The 22,935-nt window shown below is 37.6% G+C and overlaps 1 protein-coding gene across 3 annotated transcripts in view; it reads left to right on the forward strand.

Moving 5' to 3' along the window:
- LOC133526509 (cyclin-dependent kinase-like 1) overlaps positions 1-22,935 on the forward strand; it is a 52,636-nt gene that overhangs the window by 11,069 nt on the left and 18,632 nt on the right. Inside the window, exons 1-3 of one of the 3 annotated variants that reach the window (XM_061863175.1) lie at positions 7,377-7,497; positions 9,470-9,685; positions 22,639-22,862. In XM_061863175.1, the coding sequence (XP_061719159.1) occupies positions 22,785-22,862 (78 nt within the window). In that variant the 5' untranslated portion in view covers positions 7,377-7,497; positions 9,470-9,685; positions 22,639-22,784. Of the gene's footprint in view, positions 1-7,376; positions 7,498-9,469; positions 9,686-22,638; positions 22,863-22,935 lie in introns of those variants that run through there. The other 2 variants (XM_061863179.1, XM_061863177.1) reach the window with 2 other exon arrangements.

The raw sequence follows: 22,935 nt of genomic DNA on the forward strand, positions 1-22,935 counted from the left end.
TCACTTACACCCCTCGTTGCAGAATGTAGTATTATATTGATGTTTTAAAACATTAAAAATAAAGGATAAACTTATTATTTTCTATATTATTTTATGATGGACGGTAAAGGTTAGTAAAAGTAGATATATATATATATATATATATATATATATATATTTTACTAGGAATTTATTTATGTGAAAAGTAGCGTATTGGAAGATAAAAAAAATTAAAAATAATATTAAATATAAACTATTCACCAATTTTATGTCACTGGATCATATGTTCGAATTTTTTAAAGTTCTGCACCTCAAAAAGAAAATATTTTAAGATAACTCGTGTGTCTGTCTGTTCGCCCGTCTGTCACTAACAATTTGCTTAAAAACTTGGTATAATATTAATAATAATTATATATTTATATATATATACACTTGTATTACGTCAATAAATAATTATGTCATTCGTTATAAATTAAGCTTAAACTACACTAACAAACTACTCAGAGGCCCCCGCGAGTTGTTCCCGGCGCAAAGGTGCCCATCACACTCGCTGCGTTACCGCGTTGAATTGTGATGGATAGCCTTTTATATATATTAATATTATACTGCAGGTATGATACTACAAATGTAAGCGTAAGTCGGTGACCCAAAGACGGGTGTGTAACATAAATAAATAAATTTTAAGTATTAGGGCAAATTTATGCTTGTTTTGTACCTATGAGAACTCATACCTATCGACTATTATAATTAAAAACAAAAAGTTATACTAGTACATAACTCCCACTTGCCCATATTGAAAAAAAAAGCTTATAAGTTAATAATACAACCCTTAAGTCACTTACTTTCATTTATTTTCATTTAATCACTTAAATACAATGTAACTTTACAGTATGTCATTACACCAAAGCACTTACATGTTCAATTATTAAATATACACAAACAGAAAATATGTCAGAAAGAAAAATAGTCAAATAAGAAATTACAATTTATAGATCGAAACAAAAAAAAACTAATAAAACGAATCACGATTCATTCAAGTTATTAAGGAACTGTTGGAACTTGCGTTCTTTCAATTCCCGGAAATTCCTTAAAGCCAGGCATTAAATGGCATAACACGCATAACAAAGCATAACCGGGCACAGCCTTCAGAGGTCGTTGAACCCTCGCGTGCCGTCGCGGTCAAGGGGTGGTCAGAGTTGACCGCTGAGACCAAGGTAAAGACAGGAACACAATATGTACATTTTTATGATTAATTTCAGAGCAAGCTGGAAGGTGTTTTATGAGAATGCATAGCATATGCATGTGATAATCCAATTCAAGATATTCTTCATCAAAGAAAAATGCTTTAAATTCTACCTCATACAGGATGTTTACTTAGTCACCTGCAATAATTTACGGGCTGAATATATATGTTATACTGAGCAACTTTTACTATAGAACCAACCCCGAAATCACGAAAAAATAAATTACTCTTCCATATAAAATGTCAAGTGAGACAGCCGAAATGTATGAAACAGCCAATGTTTTTTTCGCGATTTCAGGCTTGGTCCCATATGACCAGTATAACCTATATATTCATCCCATAAATTATTGCGGGTGACTAAATAAACATCCTGTATAGGTACCTATTCGATTCGGTGACGACGTAAATCTAATCCAAAATACTTAATCGCCAAAATCTAGAAACTTCACTTTGGGCTGAAACAATTCGAATTCTGATATTATTTTGCATGGATTTAAACTTTGGTATGCATAAAAAAAACAGGTTGGTGGCCTAGCGGTAAGAGCGTACGACATGCAAACCGGAGGTCGCTGGTTCAAACCAGGCTCGTACCAATGAGTTTTTCGGAACTTATGTACGAAATACTCGTATCATTCGATATTTACCTGTCGCTTTTCGGTGAAGGAAAACATCGTGAGGAAACCGGACTAAACCCAATAAGGCCTAGTTACCCTCTATGTTGGAAGGTCAGATGGTAGTCGCTTTCGTAAAAACTAGTGCTTACGCCAATTCTCGGGATTAGTTGCCAAGTGGACCCCAGGGTCCCATGAGCCGTGGCAAAATGCCGGGACTAACGCGAGGAGGAAGAAGATGCATAAAAAACAATGGACCCGGGTACGTCCTAAGCTGCGTCCAAAAGAGAGGTATGGGCATTGTAAGTGTCATCTCGCTTTGTGTGGAAGGGCACTAGGGCACAGCACAGCGGATGTCATTCCAGCAGAGCCCGACTGGGGAAGTACCTCCAACTTACAGAAAACCGCAGCCAAATAACCAATGAGCGGAATTCTTCATAGCAAAAATCAAACTGTCAGAGGGATTGACCTAACTGTTTTATCGACTTATCGATAAATATTTGTCACTTAACGAAACACAGGTGTCCCTAATTAGCTGACCGCCACTGTATTTTGGTATAATAGTAAAGAATAAAACAGAAAATACTTTTATGATGTAAATGAACGTAACATTTAGAGCAATATATTGTGGAAGAATCTTCTTTGAAACTGAAATAAGAATCTTTCTGTATCCATTTTTTTATTGTTTTCTTTTAGGATTAACCATTTTAGTAACACGGCACGGAAATCACTCATGAAAACTCAAGTGACATAAATGACATATGTGACGCTGACATGATTTACTTTAATACGGAGATGCAAATTGCTTATCAAAGAGGTCAAATGTTACAGAATAATCTTTTAAGTTGATTATGGATACCTAATGCGATATTATTCCGTAACATCGATAAGTCGATAAAACAGTTAGGTCAATCCCTCTGACAGTTTGATTTTTGCTATGAAGAATTCCGCTCATTGCAAATAACACTAGACCCTAGTGTTGTGTTCCTGCCGGTGAGTAAGGTTGCCAGAGCTCAACGAGGGTGCGGAGTGGTAGGGTCAGCAACGCGCATGTAACTCCTCTATAGTTGCAGGCGTACATAGGCTACAGACACAGCTTACTATCAGGAGGGCTGTATCCTTGTTTGCCACCGACATAGTATTTTAAAAAAAAAAACAAGATTTACTGACACATTGGTGAAATTGGGCTGGAACAGAAATACTGCAAGCATTTTCGTTCTTATCATCATTATCATATCAGCCCTTTATCGCCCACTGCTGAGCATAGGCCTCTCTTCCAGTACGCCACTTGCCCGCAAGTTGCCCCAGAAGTGGCCCGCAATCTTCCGAATGCCGTCCACCCAACGAGCGTTAACGGACGCCAGGGGCTTCTTTCATCCGAAAGCGGCCACCATTCCGTTAACGTTTTAGTCCACCTGCCATCGCTCTGCCTAGCAACATGTCCTTCCCAACTCCATTTTAGTTTGATAATAAATTAAATAAATAATTAAAAAGTCATTTATTGTCGCAAAAAATAAATAAATAGTACATACAGCAAGCAGCACCAAACATGATTGACTAATCGTTTTGACTGAGCAACTTGATTCGACTAAACAGTCAACCACTCTATAAGCATTCATTACAGCACAGTAGCAATAAGTATACAGCTTTTGAGAACTATTATGATAATATACCATATAGAACTATTGTTTACATTCAAACTCTTAAGTGCGACAATGGGCTCGGGACTCAGCTTTTGCCGCGAGTCTGGTGACTGCATAGCGCTGTTTTTCAGCCCGTACCTATCTCTTTGCTAATAATGTCGTTTAGTCGGCTTATTTGAAAGCATATCGATATAAGTTTTTTAAATATGCTTACAACAGTCTTGATTTGTAACTTAAGTCAGCTTTCGCTGACAAATAGGCTTACGGCACAGAATAAATAAACTACCGTACAAAAATGACACTTCCTACTAAACCGAAGTTTTGACAGCGATTCAGGGACGAATCGTGCTGTCCCTTTCTAATGTATGGCACTATCCCTTTCGGCCATTTAGGGTTGTCAAAATTCAAGTCTGTGGTCGCGCACGTATAGGGACGTCAACTTGTGCCAACCCTAATAATTGCTCGGAGCAAAGCTGACCCGAACGGAGCAGAGAAAATCCGAAAGGAGGAGTGTCGCTCCACTGGTTACGCGCATGACATTTATGAATCTTGTACAGCACGAGCCGTGGGTATTTTATTCAGGGTTTTATGAAATTAGTCGGTTACGATTCATATTTAAGAGGTTTGATTGAAACCATCCATTATTGTGAGTAAAGTCAGTTAAGTACGATAAAATGAAATTGTATGGAGAATTTTCTATTAAATGGTCGCTGGCATCGCTATTTTTAACGTTAACGAATTTGTAAAGGTTAATCTCTTTCGGTGATATAGATTGTGTCATTCAAGAAGACGCGCACCTTGACTCGTATTGTCTAATTATTAATGGTTAGATTTGAAAAATATACACGTCATTGTGAATGTACGAACATTAGTGGGTAATATCGGACAGATATTAAATTTCAAAATCAGTAAGAAATTTAAATTTAATTTGCATTTGATTCTTTTCTGGTCCAACAAATATCAAATTTATTTTAAAAATACAATAAATCCGACTGCTACATATATTTTTGAAATGGTATTTTCAATAGCTTTGATACCCATATTGCTATGGTAAGAAAAAATAACCCCCCCCCCCCTTTTTTCATATGCGGGCGCCATTTTCTAAGTTTATATTTGCCTATGTCACTACCCCCTTTTTGAATGAATTCAACGATACTTAATAATGCCAAAAACCGTCCAGCCGTTTGGGCTGTAGGGCGTGTCAAAGAAAACGATGCATACATACATACGCTCGAAAAACCTTACCCTTCTTCTGACGCAGTCGGGTGAAAAGTTAAATGCATTAGCCTACTTTAAATCCAATGCCCAGATCATCTACAGCAAATCGACCGCAAACGACAATACCTTAAAAAGTATTGCCATCAATTCGTTAACCAATTATCCCAATCGAAAGATCGAATTTGCGATAAATGCAATTGAATTGAATTTAGCCTCGAAAACTATGAAACCGTCAATTAACAGCATTGCAACCGTTTATGGCCGTTAGCAATTAATGCAATAATTACTATTTACTTATCTGTCGAAAAAAGATGAAATCAGACAATGATCGCGTGTCTATAAAATGTAAAGTAAGGACGCTAAGAATGAATATTTCGTACATTGACCCGCATTTTCTATCTCTATAGCAACACGCGCGTACAGTAGGGCCTGTTTAATCCGGACGGGCAAAGAGCCGTCCGAAACGCAATTCTGCCCTCCAGTATGATTTTATTTAACCCTTCGTGTCGGAGTATGTGGCCTATACATTTAGCTCTACGTTTTTCAATGACGTGCATTATTTGTCTCTTCTATTTTGCCTTCCAGACTTTCGAATGCTTCTAGACGACGGCGGTCTTGTGATGTGATGTTCCAACTTTCACAACGGTAGAGGGCGGTGCTCCAAATATAGGTTTTGATTACATTTTTCCTTACGTTTAGGTTTTTTTTGCATATATTTATTATTCTTACATTTTTTTAATTCTATATAAAAATAATACATTTAAAGTAACAGAAAAGCGTATGTGTATGGGTATGTGTCGACGCTAGATTCGTGGCGGCAACATTATAGATAGTTGTGATACATTAGCAAAATATACATTCTAAAATTAAAATTACAAAAGAGATCAGTTAATGCAAAAATACAATATAGCGGTGGGTCAACCTAAATACGAGTAAATAGCTCCCGCTCAGATACAGAAACCGGCCATGCATTCCTTATCGCTGCGAGGCATTCATATCTAGAAAGTTGTAAACGGCTGAAGTATTCCTTAAGGGTATTGAGTATGCGACGAGTGGGGCGTGCAGCAAATACAGGATGATTTATTTTGTGTGAATTCATGTGGATTTTGCTGTCGTAAATATGTCTATTTGAAGTAAAAGCTTCCTTTGCCATTGCTAGCCTAGTTCTTATTTCTTTTTCGCTTCTGCCTTTTTCCTCGATGATGCTTCCCAGATAAGTAATTGAGAGCGATGGAGAATTGGTTTTGCTTGTCACTAGAACCTTTGTTTTCTTAACGTTTATTTTAAGGTTGTATTCTCGGAAAATTCCGTCCATTTTTTGTATATTTACTTGGAGCGTCTCTTCTGTGTCTGCCATGGGAGCAATGTTATCGGCAAATCTGATCCAGTGTTAAGATTTAGTTAGTGAAAAACGTTTTCTCCGAAATGGAATTTCATAGAAAGAGTACCGTTATTTCGCTAGTATCGCAAAGCTATTCTTCTCTATTTAAGGGTTTCCATTTCCAAACGCGTAATTGTTTTGTTTGTGTGTCGTGCTGCAGTTTTCATTCGCCGGTGATTTATTCGCGACGTCACCGCGTATTTCTTGAATTTCTTCCGATGTCGTCGTAACCCTAAACCGTTTGCGTGGCGCTGGCGGGGTCTTCGACTCTCATCGGTATCGCCATATGGGTAATTCCACGAGGCTGTAACGTCAGTTACCAATTCTTTCATGTGTTCTTAGATTAATTAAGCAGATGTAAGTGTCTGTATGTATGGCGTAGCCCTACAGGTAGATATCTGGATACTTAAATTTCCTTAATGAATGTAAAGAACACACGAAAGAATTGGTAACTGACGATGACGTTACAGTCTCGTGGAATTACCCATATTGATAAGTAGGATAAGTTTTCGTACGGTCACGCCTGAAAATATCGATACGAAAAAAGTGCCTAGTACACGACTTTATTGCCCCTATATTAAGGTAATTTATTCAATTCCGGTACCTAAAGACATCTAACTGATGTCATTCAGTTATCGTGCATTTCGCTCTTACTTGTTCTTACAAGTATCGGCGCGGGCGAGACGCACGATAACTAAATACGAGTAATATGGTTCAAATATCATTTTAATGTCAGTGTACGTTCGAATTGAGTAGACTAGATAGCGTTTATTCGTGGCAAAATAAAAGAGGAAAACAACAAGTAACAAAACATAATATATTTGCCTCCGTGTGTGTCTTCTACCGCTTGTAAAATGGGCTGTGCTCTGAAGAATTGTTTGACATGATGCCAACGGCCACGGCGGCTTTCTATCACCGCACCGCTTACCGTCGGCAGTTTCATCCTCACACTCTAGAACCTAAATGGTCGCGTACTGTGCGGTTCAAGAGGGATTTCCTCCCGCGGACGCTTCGGCTGTGGATTGAGCTCCCTACCGAGGTTTTCCCAAGGGGCTACAGAATGGGGTTCTTCAAAAAAGGAGTGGCGGCCACCATCAGGCAGGCCGTATGCTTGTTTGCCGACGTGGTATAAAAAATAGCCACGAAAACTGGCTTGACAGTCTCGCTACGACAACGCACACCGTATTCATAGGTTGCCGTCAGTGCAGGCTGCCGCGCGCCCGTAGCCGCCCGCCCCCGTAGCACCGTAGCGCCGCGACGCGTAGCACTCACGACTACATTCGTAGCCGGTACGTAGGCTCGTGGCCCGATTCGAAAAATGACACGTTTAAGATCGTGGAAAAAGCTTTAAAAGATCGATAACTAAACGACATGTCAAAATTAACCTTTATTTCGATTCCGCTGTGATCCCAATCACTTTAAGTAAGAATAATTATGCATATTTCTATGTAATTTTAATCAACAAGGTTTATTATTTATTATTTACTATTAGATGTAGACATATGTATAATAATTTTTGACTTTTTCTAAGTGTTTTAGTTATAAAAGCTGTGATTTTAAAGCAATTTTTTCTTGAGTTCTGTGCCTCTTTGTGAATTACAATATAATAAATAACAAAGAACACATAACTTATACTAATTTACTTGATGTACGTTTACTAAATTCGAAATTAATTTCGTTAACCGGTTTTAAGGAGTCAACTAAATTATATAAATTCGTTGAACCTCGTGTGTGTGAAAAGGATCCTAAATTAATTATTAGTCTCATTTTTAAAATTTAAACAAAAATGAGTTTTTTTTGTCAATACTAAGATTTGATGCCACGATTTAAGACCACCATCACACCACAGTATAGGGAAGGTGTTTTTAGACTCAGTAGTCCAACTTCGAACATTTTATAATCCTCGTTCGAAATTCAAAATCACGGACGCATATGCTCGCCGCCGACGGTTCGCCCGGCTGCGCTTGTTAACAGGCCCACTGATTAACCGCCGGATGGTATCGGTCTGTCAGTAGTTCGGAACTGTCAACTTTTTGTCTACGAAGCTCAAATCCTGGTAAAGGCATGTATTCGTGTAATGAGCATGGATGTTTGTTCCTGAGTCAGGTGTTTTCTATGTATTTAAGTATTTATAAATATTTATATATTATATATATCGTTGTCTAAGTACCCTCAACACAAGCCTTATTGAGCTTACTGTGGGACTTCGTCAATTTGTGTAATAATGTTATATAATATTTATTTATTTATTTTGTTCTGGCAGGCCGATACCTTCCGGCGGACTGTTAATCAGTGGGCATTTTTAACAAATCTGCTTAAATTTGTCGTGCTGTCACTTGTTTTTACCCGAGATCCCCTTTTTAGGGTTCCGTAGTCAACTAGGAACCCTTATAGTTTCGCCATGTCCGTCTGTCTGTCTGTCCAAGGCTTTGCTCCATGGTCGTTAGTGCTAGAAAGCTGAAATTTGGCATAGATATATAAATCAATAAAGCCGACAACGTCGTACAATAAAATCTAAAAATTTAATTTTTTTTAGGGACTTCCCTACACGTAAATTGGGGGTGTAATTTTTTTTTTGCTTCAACCCTACAGTGTGGGGTATCGTTGGAAAGGTCTTTCAAAACTAATAGGGGTCTTCAACAAACATTTTTGATAAAGTGAATATAGTCGGAAATAATCGCTCCGAAAGAAAAAAAATGTGTCCCCCCTCTAACTTTTGAAACATAGGTCCAAAAAATATGAAAAAAATCGTGGAAGTAGAGCTTAAGAAATACATTAAATGAAAATTATAGCGGACATGATCAGTTTAGCTGTTTTTGAGTTATCGCAAAAAGTTTCCCCTTCATAGTAAAAAGACTTACTTTAATTAGGTACCGATTATGCAAATTTGCCTATTTGTTTAACTCGCGTGAAAGGTACCGTTTCATCCCTTGGTTAACAATTTACTATACTTTAAGCTCCAGTTTAGCTTATTCTGACGGAAGAGTAACTACGGAAACCTACACTTAGCGTGGCCCGACATGCTCTTGGCCGGATTTATTTTACAAGCTTTTATTTACCATGCAATGTATCTTAAACTATGTGTTTGTACGGGTCAAATCTTGCAAGTTAAATTAGACCCACTTCCCGGTTTCCAATGAAACTGAAAATTTGCATACATATGTAAATCTGGTGACAATGCAATATCATGGTACCATTGAGCTGATCTGATGATGGAGACAGGAGGTGACCATAGGAACCCTGTGATGAAACAACGCAACCTAATTGTGTTTGGAGCTTTTAAAATTGTCTCGATGCGTATTTGTTGCCTGGAGAAAGAAAAGTACAGTCAGCGGTAAAATATTGACCCAAAAATTAAATTTATGCCAAAAACGTATTGTTATTTTGTTCTAAGTTGGACTACACGGTATAAATCGGTGTACACTAGCTAGCACACACAATACATTTTTTGAAATGTTAAAACGGCTAATTAAAGAAAATTCGTAAAAAGCGAGTGACATTTGAATAGTGTAAAGACTGGTTGGAATTTTGTTGCCTGATTGGCTGAGATTGAATTCGTCATTTAAAATGCTGACTGTTTCTTTTTGTGTAGCAACCGCAACGGTGTGTGGTGAGTATTTTTACCTATTCCTGTTTTATTTTTATTTTCTGCTGATATTTACCACTAGATTTTCGGTGAAGGAAAACATCGTGAGGAAACCTGCATACATCTGCGAAGAAATTCAAAGGTGTATGTGAAGTCTCATTGCAGCGTGGGTACTATAGCCCAACCGCTCTCGAAGAAATCGGACATCACTAATGACATCGCCACACTTTGTCATTTCATTACACTCTGCTATGCTGCAGAGTGTAATGAATATTGGTATCTTACATTATATCATTTGATATTTACCAGTCGCTTTTCGGTGAAGGAAAACATCGTGACGAAACAGGACTAATCCCAATAAGTTTACTCTCTGGGTTGGAAGGTCAGATGGCAGTCGCTCTCGTGAAAGCTAATGCCTTCGCTAATTCTAGGGATTAGTTGCCAAGCGGACCCCAGGCTCCAATGAGCTGCGGCAAAATGCCGGGATAACGCGGGGAAGAATATAATATATATTGGTATTTTACATTACATTTTATCTTCGTTGTTATTTGCAACCTTCACATTTTCACATTGAACACAATGTCGTTTCCTCTCATTAGCGGAGCTTGACCTCCTGCACATTTTAAGGGTCATAAAACACTGCTTTATATTCAAGGGCTTCGTGCTTATCGTAAGACTGCAGCATGAGTCACTATGGCTACTTTAATATATTTAAATGATGTCATGAATTCATGATATAGCGCTAGTCTCATATAGCATTCAGAGCTATTCACACAGATCTACACTACGAACAGATCTACAGTACAGTCAGCGTCAAATACTTTGTAGCAACCAAAGTAGCCAAATAGTTCGGTACACCATATATTTAAATAGTATGGTGTACCGAACTATTTGGCCACTTTGACTGCTAAAATTTATTTGACGCTGACTGTACAAGATTGTCAAATTATAACAAAAAAAATATCTACTTCGCTAATCCGGGAAATAACGTGCTAGTCAATCAGTGCCAACCCTTATACCTACTTGCGATTTTTACATGCAATAAATATTTAAATAATACCACCCTCGAACCGCGAGAATAAATATGTATAACAAACAACTACCAAAAATACAAAACTCGTCACGTGTTTCGCCTCTCTACGAGGAATCATCAGGAGATAGAGATGTTGACGGTCTGATGGCGTCCGGCAACGGAACCTACATTTCTTTCATTAAGGAGCCCACTGATTACCAGTTCGCCGGACGATATCGGCCCCTCAGTTATTCGCAAAAGCTGACAATCGTGAATTACAGACAAGCCGATATCGTCCGGCGAACTGGTAATAGGTGGGCCCCTTTATGTAGCAGTCACATAAACTACTATTGGGTAGTCAGTTACTTTTGTTAAATTTTACAAAATTTAAATTATTTATAATTACGTCAAAATAAACTAATGAAACACAATAAAGGCACATCATACGGGAAGTAAAGCCAGGCAGCGAGATTGCGTGTCCCCGCCGATTTGCTGCGACATCACGATCGCTAATCAATATCGTCCGCAGTCGCTTCCACGATTTTTTCTGTAATGAATCATTTTTGACATTGTATTGTACCCGTACCGTGAGTCACTGACAATATCAAAACTGACATATCGAGAACGTAATTTACTTTCTATACATCTCGCTCGCAATTATATGCGATCGAGAAGTTACGAGCTCGATATTGTTTGTCATTGCCGAACTGGTGGTATCCAGACTGGTAATTTGATTCCTTGGTTGACGGATGATCTGTAATACAAACAATGAAAGTAGTTTTTGCTCATTAGGCCTACACAGATGTTGTGTTGTGATCATGTATAGTCTTACAACTTGAAGAGAGTGAAATTTTGAATTGAAAACTTTATAATATATTAGTAAGGAGACGGCCAAGCAACAGCAAATCCTGAAATACGTATCTGGGGGCATCTTTTATAAAATCTGTTTTTTTTTACTAATTTCCATACGAACTTCAACCTCTTTTTCCTCCCTGATCCTCCCCTTTTCACCCTTATGGTGTGATTTTGAGGTTGAAAACTATTCTATATCTTTCCCCATAACAAAAACTATCTACATACCAAATTTCAACTAAATCAGTTCAACGGTTATTGATTCCCCATACATAATTCGACCTCCATTTTCACTCCCTTAGGGGCTCAAAATTTCAAGTTTTTGAATTTTTTTGTACTAATACTACGTACCGGATTTCAGTTTCCTAGGACTTCAGGAAGTACCCTAAGGGTTCTGTTGTTCATCAGTGAGTGAGTCAGTGAAGAAATATGAGAGCTATTCAGTTGAATCCAATCCTAAGTTATGAGGGTTCAAAAAAAACGACGAATTACTTCGAGAAAAGGTATGTCGTGCCCTTGCGCTTCGCTTTGCTCGTCTTGGCGGTGGCACTACCGTGCCCCCAGTTAATGCAATAGCCACATTTCCATTGCAAATTGGATTATATTGGCAACATCCTAGCAGTCTAATTTGATTCCTAGTGTATTTTATAGCATACAATTAACCTATATTCTTGGCTTCCGAACCCGAATGTCGTGCTAATCCTTTATTACCCTCCCGGCTTGGCCTGGGAATGTTTATTAAGCTATTGAAGGTAGGGAATGAAGAAAAATGATGGCCAAGCGGGAGTAGTATTTGCCTGGTAAAGTTCAGTAGGCAAAATTACTATTACCAGTTATCTAAATTTTAAATGTCTGCAAATACATTACCTTTCTTTGTTTGACGGAGTGGGAATGCACTTACGCACCGTCGCGCTGGCCGTGGGAAGGTCTTTCGTAAGAGTGTGTGTGGGACTCGCCGCTCCTTACCGGGCACCGGCTAAATCTTGTGGCGTCATTAAGGTCCGACCGAGATCTCGGTCTCGGTCTCGGTCTCGGCATTCTCGGCCAAAAATCGAGCCGAGATCTATAAGCAATGAGTTTTGGCAATGAGAATTGGTGAATTTGAATTTTCCCCTCACGAGCGCCCGTTTCTTAGCCACCCGTTGGTTGCATCGCCCGGTTGGTGTGCCGTTTTTTGTGATTTTGATTGGTTTCGTACCCACATTTTAAGCCGCAAGGCGCGGTTGCAAGTAATGACTAGTTCATTTGGGTAGTTTCGTTTTGTGGTTATTGTTATTGATGAATAAATAAGTGTATATTGCTATCAGGATGTAACTTATTGTTAGATTAACTTGTTGTGAGTAGAAGATAACACTGGATATTTTTATACTAAATATATTTGTGTTAACGGACCTTAGGCACCATTGCCATCGCTCGAAACGACGGCGCCATTTATTCTTATTTAACAAATTTAACACAAATCAGTGAAAGAATAAGAATCAAAGTCAAATGGTGTTCTAAAAGTTTTAATAATAAAAATGGCAGTAAATTTACTGTAGCTACAAAGTTTTCTTTGATAATCCACCTCTATTTCAAATTCTCTATGGTAGTAATAAATAGGTCCACCTATCGAACATCGACATCAATAGCTATACATATATATTTTTGCTAAAAGGTGCCAATTCATTCATTCCTGCATTCTCGAGATCGATATATTCTCAAAATCCCGCGCCCAGTTCAAGACAGCAAATTTATATAGAAATAAAATTATAAATACCTAGGTAACGTTTTCCTTCCTATTTAGTTACCTATATACTAAGTTTAAATGCATACGTATATACACTAAGTCTCTCTAAACACTTATAATGTTGTAAACCGCATGTTAGTGTTAAGTATTAAGTGGTTAGGTTCTTCGTGAGATACGCATATGGAAGCATCTGTATTTAAGAACATTTATGCTATTTAAGTTTTTGTTAATGCCATGTATGTTTTCTGTGTTATCTACTCAATAAATAAATAAATTGAAATTGTAACAACTAAAGTCAAAGTAACAATGTTATGATTATCACCACCATTGCTTTTGCATCGTGTTATTGTGGAACCTTAGACTGCAAAAATTAGGAATACCGTGCTCGTGATGCGTGTCTCCCGACTTTAGCATTATTGGACTGGTAATAACTCCGCATTTTTTTATATACCTGCTTCCTTTCCGCTCCTGCAATAAATTACGGATGCAACGGAAAGTTTATATTTTCCTGTGCTTTTGCTATCATTATTTTGGCAGGCGCTTTTATTGTGTCTTATGCGAATCAAGTGGCAAGATTTTCGCTTGCTGTTATCATATCTTCATAATCATGGGAAAGATATGTCATTTACAATATGATTACTTCCAACTACTAACCGACGACCGGTCTGACTTAGTGGGTAGTGACCCTGCCTATGAATCCGATGGTCCTGGGTTCGAATCCCGGAAAGGGAATTTATTTGTGTGATGAGACTGATGAACACAGATATTTGTTCCCGAGTCTTGGATGTTTTCTATATTGTATATTACTATATCGTTGTCTCAATACCTACCCACAACAGAAGGCTTCTTGAGCTTACTGCGGGACTTAGTCAATCTATGTAAGAATATCCTATAATATTTATTTATTTAACTAGGTACTTGGCCAGGAACTGTATCATAATTTTTTATCGTTGCAGATCATTTTAGTAGGTAAACGTAGAATTGTGTCGTTCTCGAGAACGTTCTCCGTTTCCTATGGGAAATATTTACGAGCGAGAATATTTTCCATAAAAACAGAGAATATGAGAACTTAAGAGCATCGTTTGCAGATGTTTCTGCTTACAATAGAAATAGAAAAATAAATAAGAGGAAATATTACTTGAGCCCCATTTTTAAATTTAAGATTAATGAAGAATGTAAAATAAATATTGTTGTCTCGCAGGCGCGGGTGGAGCCTCAAAAATGTGCGATAAGGAAAACTGCAGCTCCTTACAAAAATATCAGAAATCAAGGTTTCGTTCTAGATATTTTCCTCCTCCAAAACTTAACCAATGGTAAGTAGTAGGTATCATAACAAAATATTGGGAACAATATGAAAAAAAACAATGTTTTGATTTTTGCGTTTATTGTTGCCAATTTTGTATGCTAGGCATCAGTTTACGGCGCCGTTTGGCTTTGGCCGTTTTTAGCGCTGTTTGAAGTAACCTAGTTGATATAAAAACAAGAATATAAAAAAAAAGCAAAACACAGGCACTGGTACAGATAATATTGAACTCATATAAAAAAATATTCATCTAGGGCCAAAATCCAGAGAGGAAAATATCGAGAACGTAAGTATGGAAAAATCACTAATATGTGACGTTATCTATGAAAAGTGACCTTATTGTCGATGGCGCTTCCGCCGTTATAAACGATGCTCCGATACAAATACACCGCTGCGCGACGCCTCTTAATACAAAATTAAAACGGAGAACGTTCTCGAAAAAGGTACAGCTCTAGGTACGGTCATGTCTGAAAATATCGATACGAAAAAAGTGCCAAAAATATGTATACACGACTTTATTGCCCATTATATTAAGATAGTGTATACATATTTTTGGCACATTTTTTGTATCGATATTTTCAGACATGACTGTACACGGGCAAGCACCCCCCTTAGGTAATTCTACAAAGGCTTCAATTATTCAAGCAATTTCACTATCATGACAAAACGCTTAACTTCAAATGACCATATCAATAAATAATGACATAACCCAAATAACCAATGACATTATGTCCGTTTGGCATTGACCGTCCGCGTCCCCCATTAGCGTCACGAAAACGTGTGGGCAAGTATATAAAATGTACCATTTTGAGCCTAATTTCTACGACATTCGCTCTAAAACGTGTAGGATAGGGTTTTGTCCAATGTCACGTAAAAATAATCGAAGGACAGACCGATTTGGCGATTTGTTATGTATGGAGACATTAAACAATGAGTTTCGCGTGCTGCCGTCGATCGATTTGATTGCTTTGTCAACTTTGAGTAGGTTTCATGTAAAATTGTAAAGATTGATATTTATGGCTTGTTTTTAGAAGCACTAGCATACCTACCTACCGTATAAGAAATTGCATTCATGCATTGATTCTAAGAATTAAAACGAGAATGGCGCTGTGGCTACGGCCAAATATTGTAAACGATGTGCTGATATTTGGTGAAATGGAAAAATACTCTTGCTCGGGTCTGACATCAGGCCTGATAAAGTGTAGATGTAATTGGCACTTCAGGAAGGATTTTAGAGTAAAGCTGACGGGTCCGCGCGAACATAAACTTCATACAAATAGTCGGTCCGCACCGACGGTCAGTGAGACACTAAAACCGACCTTAAATTTCAAAGATTAATTGAAATAAAATCAATATTTCAACAACTCAAAAACGACGTATGTCACTTGAATATTCATGATCATGATTCTGAATGAAAATAACATAAAAATACCAAAAAAATACATAATCTACCACTTTAAAAATGAAATGGCTCAAGTTCACCTTAGCCCTTATGACATTAGTACAATCATTTATCATGAATGCGTCACGCTTCAGTATGTATTTAAGTGCCCTTCCTTGGCCATGAACTGTCGACAGTTTAGGTATTTCATCTATTTGGGTGAGTTGATGAGTGTTTATCTATCTTTGACGACCGGTCTGGCCTAGTGGGTAGTGACTGCCTATGAAGCCGATGGTCCGAATGTAAGGGCATTTATTTGTGTGATGAACATAGATATTTGTTCCGGAGTCATTGGTGTTTTCTACCCATAGTAAAGCCCGACCAGAAATATATGATCATTGTCAAGAGGGCGCTGTTATTTTCATGTATAGAGTTACAGTTCAGTTTAGTATGAAATTTTTAGTTCCAATGAAATTCCGCAATATGGCGCGTGATCATATATTACTGGTCAGACTTTACAAGGTTTGCTTAGTTTGGGCTAGGTTGATTTGTGTAAAATTGTCCCCAAATATTTATTTATTCACTTGTATTAATTTTAGTATAGGTACGTAACGTCCACTGTTAGCGTAACCAGTACCTCTAGTGTAAAATTATTCGATAGCGAAACGTGACGTACGCGTTTGCGTTAAGTCTCATTTTGTATGGGTATTTTGTGTGTCTCATTTTGTTTCTAAATCCCATACAAAATGAGACAACGCAAATGCGTACGTCACGTCACATTATCGAATAAATATACACTAGGGGTCTGAGGGCCTACCGCGAACCACGTTCGACGTGGTGCCTCCCTGGCACACTTACGTATGAATTTATAGTACGACACGAACTAACCCCAATACATCTTATGATGTAAGGTTTGTAGATTTATTTATACTTTGCTAAGATGTTTGTTCAATTATTTTCATGTTCATCTTATTTTTCATGAACATTAAACAGCAATAGCTGTCAAGGTTAAGTAATTTATTTAATGCGTTTTTATAAGTTGTACACAACTACATACAAAGAGGGAATTTAACTAAGTTGTTACCAATATGGTCTTAATTTTGTAGTGGGCTTTGAAGTGGGGGGTAATACTGAAAAATATCAATTGTTTCACTAAACCACCTTTAAAGAACTGTACCCGTACCATGAGTCACTGACAGTGTCAAAACCGACATATACACTATCGAGAACGTAATTTACTTTCACATCTCGCTCGTACTTATATCCGTGCTCCTCGCATCAGCACCGGAATGTGATGTATTTGCAAGTAGTTGGATGGATCTGTGTAAAGAATGTATGAAGTTCTGTGAGACGATGAATAAGCGAGAATTTTCTGTCTTGTATTAGTCTTTCTTTCTTACATTTGTTCTGTTTGTCCTTTCTAGACAGTATCATGTACCTAGTTTGTATAAATACTGTCTATTATAAATTTAACAGTGTATTAGTATGTATGTATGTATGTATATACTTTATTGTACATAGAAATAAAAACACGAAAAACACAGTTACAGAGTAAATTAAATACAACAAAGGCGAACTTATCCCTGTATGAGATCTCTTCCAGTTAACCTTTGAGGAAATGAGTAAAACAGAAGTAACGGTGAATGAATGACAAACACAAACAAAAGTGTACAATCACTGAAATTAATGAAATGCACGTTTTGAATACACATTGATACAAATAATAACCATAAAATATTTTATTATTTTATTTATTTATTATTAGCCTTTTTGACAGATGCCGTTCAATACTCGTAAATTTCGTTCTTATTCCACTGTTGCTCATCTGGTTGCCAATTGGCAAAGGCCTCCTCCAGTCTTCTCCATTCTTGTCTGTCTGTGGCTATTCTGATGATGGTGTTTTTAACTTTGTCTGCTCGTCTTAGTCCTATCATACTCCTTTCCATCGCTCGTTGGCAAGTGGCCAGTTTTTCAGTGTTTTCTGTTGTTAAGCTCCAAGTTTCGCTTCCATATACTAGAACTGGCAAAATGCAGGTGTTAAACAGTTTCGATTTTGTTGCGATGTGGAGACTTTTGTCTTTCATCACTTCTTTCAGGTTCCAGTACCTTTTCCATCCGTTTGTTACTCTTCTGTCTATTTCTTTGTCTATAGGGTCCTAGGGTCCTTCGTGGCCATTAACTGTCCGAGATAGATATATTCATCCACATAGCTTATTGGGGCTTCTGCCACTGTTATGGGAATGTTTTTATTGAAATTTTTATAAAAAAAATAATAAAAAAAACCATAAAATAATGCATACATATATATATAAATAAAAATAAATAAATATTCAATATATAATATAAATAAATATGAATTCGGACCAGAAAAGTAAAGGAAATTAAAAAAGTAGAAGTACTCAATGGAACTAGGAAGTCGTAACCATCAAAGTATCGGAAAGCCACAATGCTGTGTAGTAATGCGAGTATGAGCGAGATGCATAGAAAGTAAGTTACGTTCTCGATAGTGTATGTCTGCCTAACTGGTGGCAGCCACACTGATGGGGCGTGCCCAAACCGAAGGACCATTTTAAACAGTTCTGTCTCAGAAGGACGACTGGACGAATAAGTATACGGTATACTTTGACATCCACGGCCTGACTCGACCTGGGTTACATGGAATATTAATGTGGGAGGAATCGCAGCAGAAGCAGGTGCAGGGCGCGCCGGTATGTTGACAGTTCGACGCAGGACACTAGGAGCAGTAGAGTAGGTCGGTCGGCTAGCATGGGCGTATTTAGGTACCCTAGGCCCTAGGGCCAAGGGTCCATGCCCCGGGGCGGCAGGTTGCATGGTATTCTTCCTTAAATGAAATACATTATGGTCATTTAATTGGGCGGCGAATCTAATACGCCTCTATCGGCTAGCAAACAGGAGGGCGTTAAGCGAGGAAATTAGAAAGAAACAAAATTATGGCGCGCCGCGCGAAACTTGAAGTGCACTAGCGCCTTAAGAAACAAAAATGTAAAAAAAGCAAAATAGTCCGAGACAAATATTAATAATAATAATCTGTGTTCAAAAAATCATTGCTCTAGCTTCAAAAACCACGGAGGAAACAGTCGCGTACGCTTGTATCGAGAAATGACCACTCCTATTGCCTCTTAATTCGAGCGATATGTAATATACTGCCACAATGACAAAGGATTATGAGAATGTAATGGCGTGTGCTTTACTGGGGCCCTGTCCACTGTGATCCATCGACTAAATGTAATTACACACCCGCAATCCAGGCTGCATTCGCTCGCAGTTCTCAATTATTCAGCGGCAGAACTCTGTCATTTAGTTTAATTACAAACATGAAACGCTTTGCGATTTGAAAAGCTGTATTTAAATGATTTTCCGTTTAAAAAGTCAGCATTTTAGTGTCTCACTCAAATGCGACAGGTATCGATTTTAATATAGATGCCATTGTAAAATTTGTAAGTAACAACTAACAACTTACTAAATATTTTCTTCTTTCGTTCGGACGCGTTTTGGTCTCTTTAAGATTGTTCTCCAAACCTACAATTATTCCTTAAATTTAAAATCGGTGTTTGGTTTAGCTACTTTTCTACCCCCTATTCCCTAGGTATTATAAATGTGAAAGTAGGTAACTGTGTCTGTCTGTTTATTACTTCATATGTGCGTGGTGGTCAAAAATCGTGTATACAAACCTCGTTCTCGAAAAAAAATGCAAAGATTCAGTCAAGGTCCATATCGTACACAAGCAAGACGTTAAACTGAACAAATTAAGAAAAGGTTTCCACGGAAGACCAGCGTCGAGATCCTTAGTTGGTATCTTGACATTAAGCTGAGTGGAGACCTTTTCAGCGACGCATAATAATAAATTGGTCCTGTAGTCTCATGTAATAGCTAAATTTAGCATTTTCTGAATAAATTTCTTTTATTCTATTCCGTTTTCTAAAATCGTCATTTTACGCAGACGGAGTCGTTGACTGAATCTTATGTTAAATAATGACTAAAACTGACAAAACTTATTTCTTTATTAATTATCGTTTAATACGTTTAAAGCGGGGCTGAGACATCTGATATTGTATATGACAATGTCGGTATTACTGCAAATCGCCTTTATTGGGCACATTACGAGTATTCACGTGGACTCGTTATCCACGTGAATAATGTGCCGTAATAAGTAAGTAGGGCAGTCGTAGACACCGGAACGAGTAACTTCTGAATTTTTAATTTTAGCAGCTGTGTATATATCCGCTAGAAATGTCTATTAATTTTGCCAAAATAAGCAAATATCAGTAGGAAACTTAATCTTAAAATTATAGATAAAAGATAACTTTTGAATATAGGTACCCGGTACCCGGTATAGAGTCCAGTCAGTCCCTGTTCTGAGCAATGTAAGCGCAATTTCACCGTAATTATGTTGTAAAAAAAATCATCCGCTGAGTTAACAAAATCGAATTTTCGTACGGTCACGGACTTTAATTGATGATCCATCTAAGGTTCAATCTAATTTGGCAGTCAATACTAACAGTATGAAATTACTATTATAATATTCTTGTCCTTGTGATATTTTTTATATGTATGTAATATTTATTTATATACGCTAGTATGTATTTTATAAGGTGTGCGGACCTGCACCTTACAACTTAAGCTGTAGGTGGTGGGCCGGCGTGAAATACTGTCTCGATCATTAACATAAATCTATCTAACTATTCTTATTGCCCGTAAGGCACCTCGCCTTACGGGCAATAAGAATGGGGCTAGTACATGCCACACCGATGTGTCATGTCATGCACACGAATTCGAGACAATCGTGCAGTCTAACGCCACAATGCGATTGGTTGATGAATTCGCAACTAGTTGCGTAAGACTGCGCGATTGGCTCGAATTAGTGAGTGACACCACTGAACTAGCACCATTCTTAGTGCCCGTAAGGCCATTCTCTAGACATATGTCAATGTTCTTCATATGTTAATGTCTGCTTCTCAATACTCTAGATCCGTTGAGTTGAGCACAACGAGCTTTTTCGATCATTGGCTTCCGTCTTCATTTTTCATTCATCTTCTTTAAAACGTTGTGAATTTCTTAAATAAGTACGTTTAAAACATTAACAGTGATTGATTCAAAGTAGGTAAGTACCAAATGCTATTTTCAGAACTCCGAAATCAATTGCCATTTGCTATCCTTGAGTGACAATGTTTAACAATAAACAAAGGTTTCATTGAACGCTTTCAAGTAAGAATTGGTGAAAACGCTCAAGGTTGGGTCAAATTGAATGCAAAAATATTATAAATAAATATTTTAAGACATTATTACACAAATTGACTAAGTCCCACAGTACGCTCAATAAGCCTTGTGTTGAGGGTACTTAGACAACGATATATATAATATATAAATACTTAAATACATAGAAAACACCCATGACTCAGGAACAAATATCCATGCTCATCCCACGAATAAATGCCCTTACCAGGATTTGAACCCGGGACCATGGGCTTCGTCGGCAGGGTCACTACCCACTAGGCCAGACCGGTCGTCAAAAAAAGTCCACATTTACCTTCTTACTAATTTTTTAATTAGAAGATCGTAAATATGGTCCTTGGTGTAGTGACCTACATCACTATTTATTTATTTATAAGCCGTTATCAATAAAAATAGTTTATTATACAAGTAGGCATAATACAATGCGCTTATGAACGTCAAATAAAGCTATCCTGGCTATAACCCTACACCTCTGACCCGAGAAGATTTAAATCCCTCCTAAATCGTAGGAGGGTATCCCAATATGGGACCGACAAGAAATTCGGCTTGGCATTTATTGTCTGAAAGAGAAATTTATTTAAAATTGTAGTTTTTAGGTAATCTACCTAGTTAGTTCGTCAATATTAGAAATAGGTGCAGTTTATGCTTCATAGATAGGTTCTTTATTTAAAAAAACAACATAAATAATATTTATTTAGTTTTATATTTGTTTAGTTTTATATTTATTTAGTTTTATATTTATTTAGTTTACTGAAAGAAATATTTGCATAAAAATATTAAAAATAACACAATATTTGATTACTACTTACTTACAGATAAATTGGGACTTGCGAACTACATACATATGTATTATACCACCCAAGGTCGGTTTGTAACAACATGTGAACCTCTATAATAAAAATATTTATTCTAAAACTTATTAAATAAAAAAATACAATCATTAAAATACTTAAGGACTAACAAATAAACTTAACTATAAATAAAACTAAACCTAAACTAACCTCTAAAAAAAAAACTAGTCAAACAACCCACCCCGCGTCGCTCCCAACGCAAAGGTGCCCATCACGCTTGCTGCGTTTTCGCGTTGAACCGCGATGGACAACCTTTGCGCTAGGAACGACCCGGAGCGGAGGTCGAGACCCCTTTCCTGCAAGCGCCGTGCATTCATAGTGCTTCATAGTGTATCATATATTTATACCTACCATTAGAATGCTTCATAAAAACTTGTTTTCATTAGACGACTTCACGAAGGGAGGAGTTAATTTAGTTTCAAAATTTTAGAGACCTTAAAACAACAATAAAGACTTTTACTAATAATAAAGAACTACCCTATAAGTAGCTAATCCTAAGACTAAGTTGAAGTACAACTGTCAAATGATAATTTGGATTCATGAAACCGTTGTAAAATATGTCTCGCAAAGTTTAATTTCGATAAAACCATTGTCCTCAGGTTTATCAAGTCGCAGCTAAAATGGCCGGCCATGAGGAGCAAGATGCGCCGTTTGTCCCCCTCCACCCCTAGCAGCCGGGCCATGGACAAATATGAGCAGCTAGCTGTCGTGAGTACTCATCAAGTAGCAACTAAAATGGCCGGCCATGAGGAGCAAGATGCGCCGTTTGTCCCCCTCCACCCCTAGCAGCCGGGCCATGGACAAATATGAGCAGCTAGCTGTCGTGAGTACTCATCAAGTAGCAACTAAAATGGCCGGCCATGAGGAGCAAGATGCCCCGTTTGTCCCCCTCCACC

The sequence above is a fragment of the Cydia pomonella genome, chromosome 16, assembly GCF_033807575.1.
Source record: "Cydia pomonella isolate Wapato2018A chromosome 16, ilCydPomo1, whole genome shotgun sequence".
NCBI classification, from domain to species: domain Eukaryota; kingdom Metazoa; phylum Arthropoda; class Insecta; order Lepidoptera; family Tortricidae; genus Cydia; species Cydia pomonella.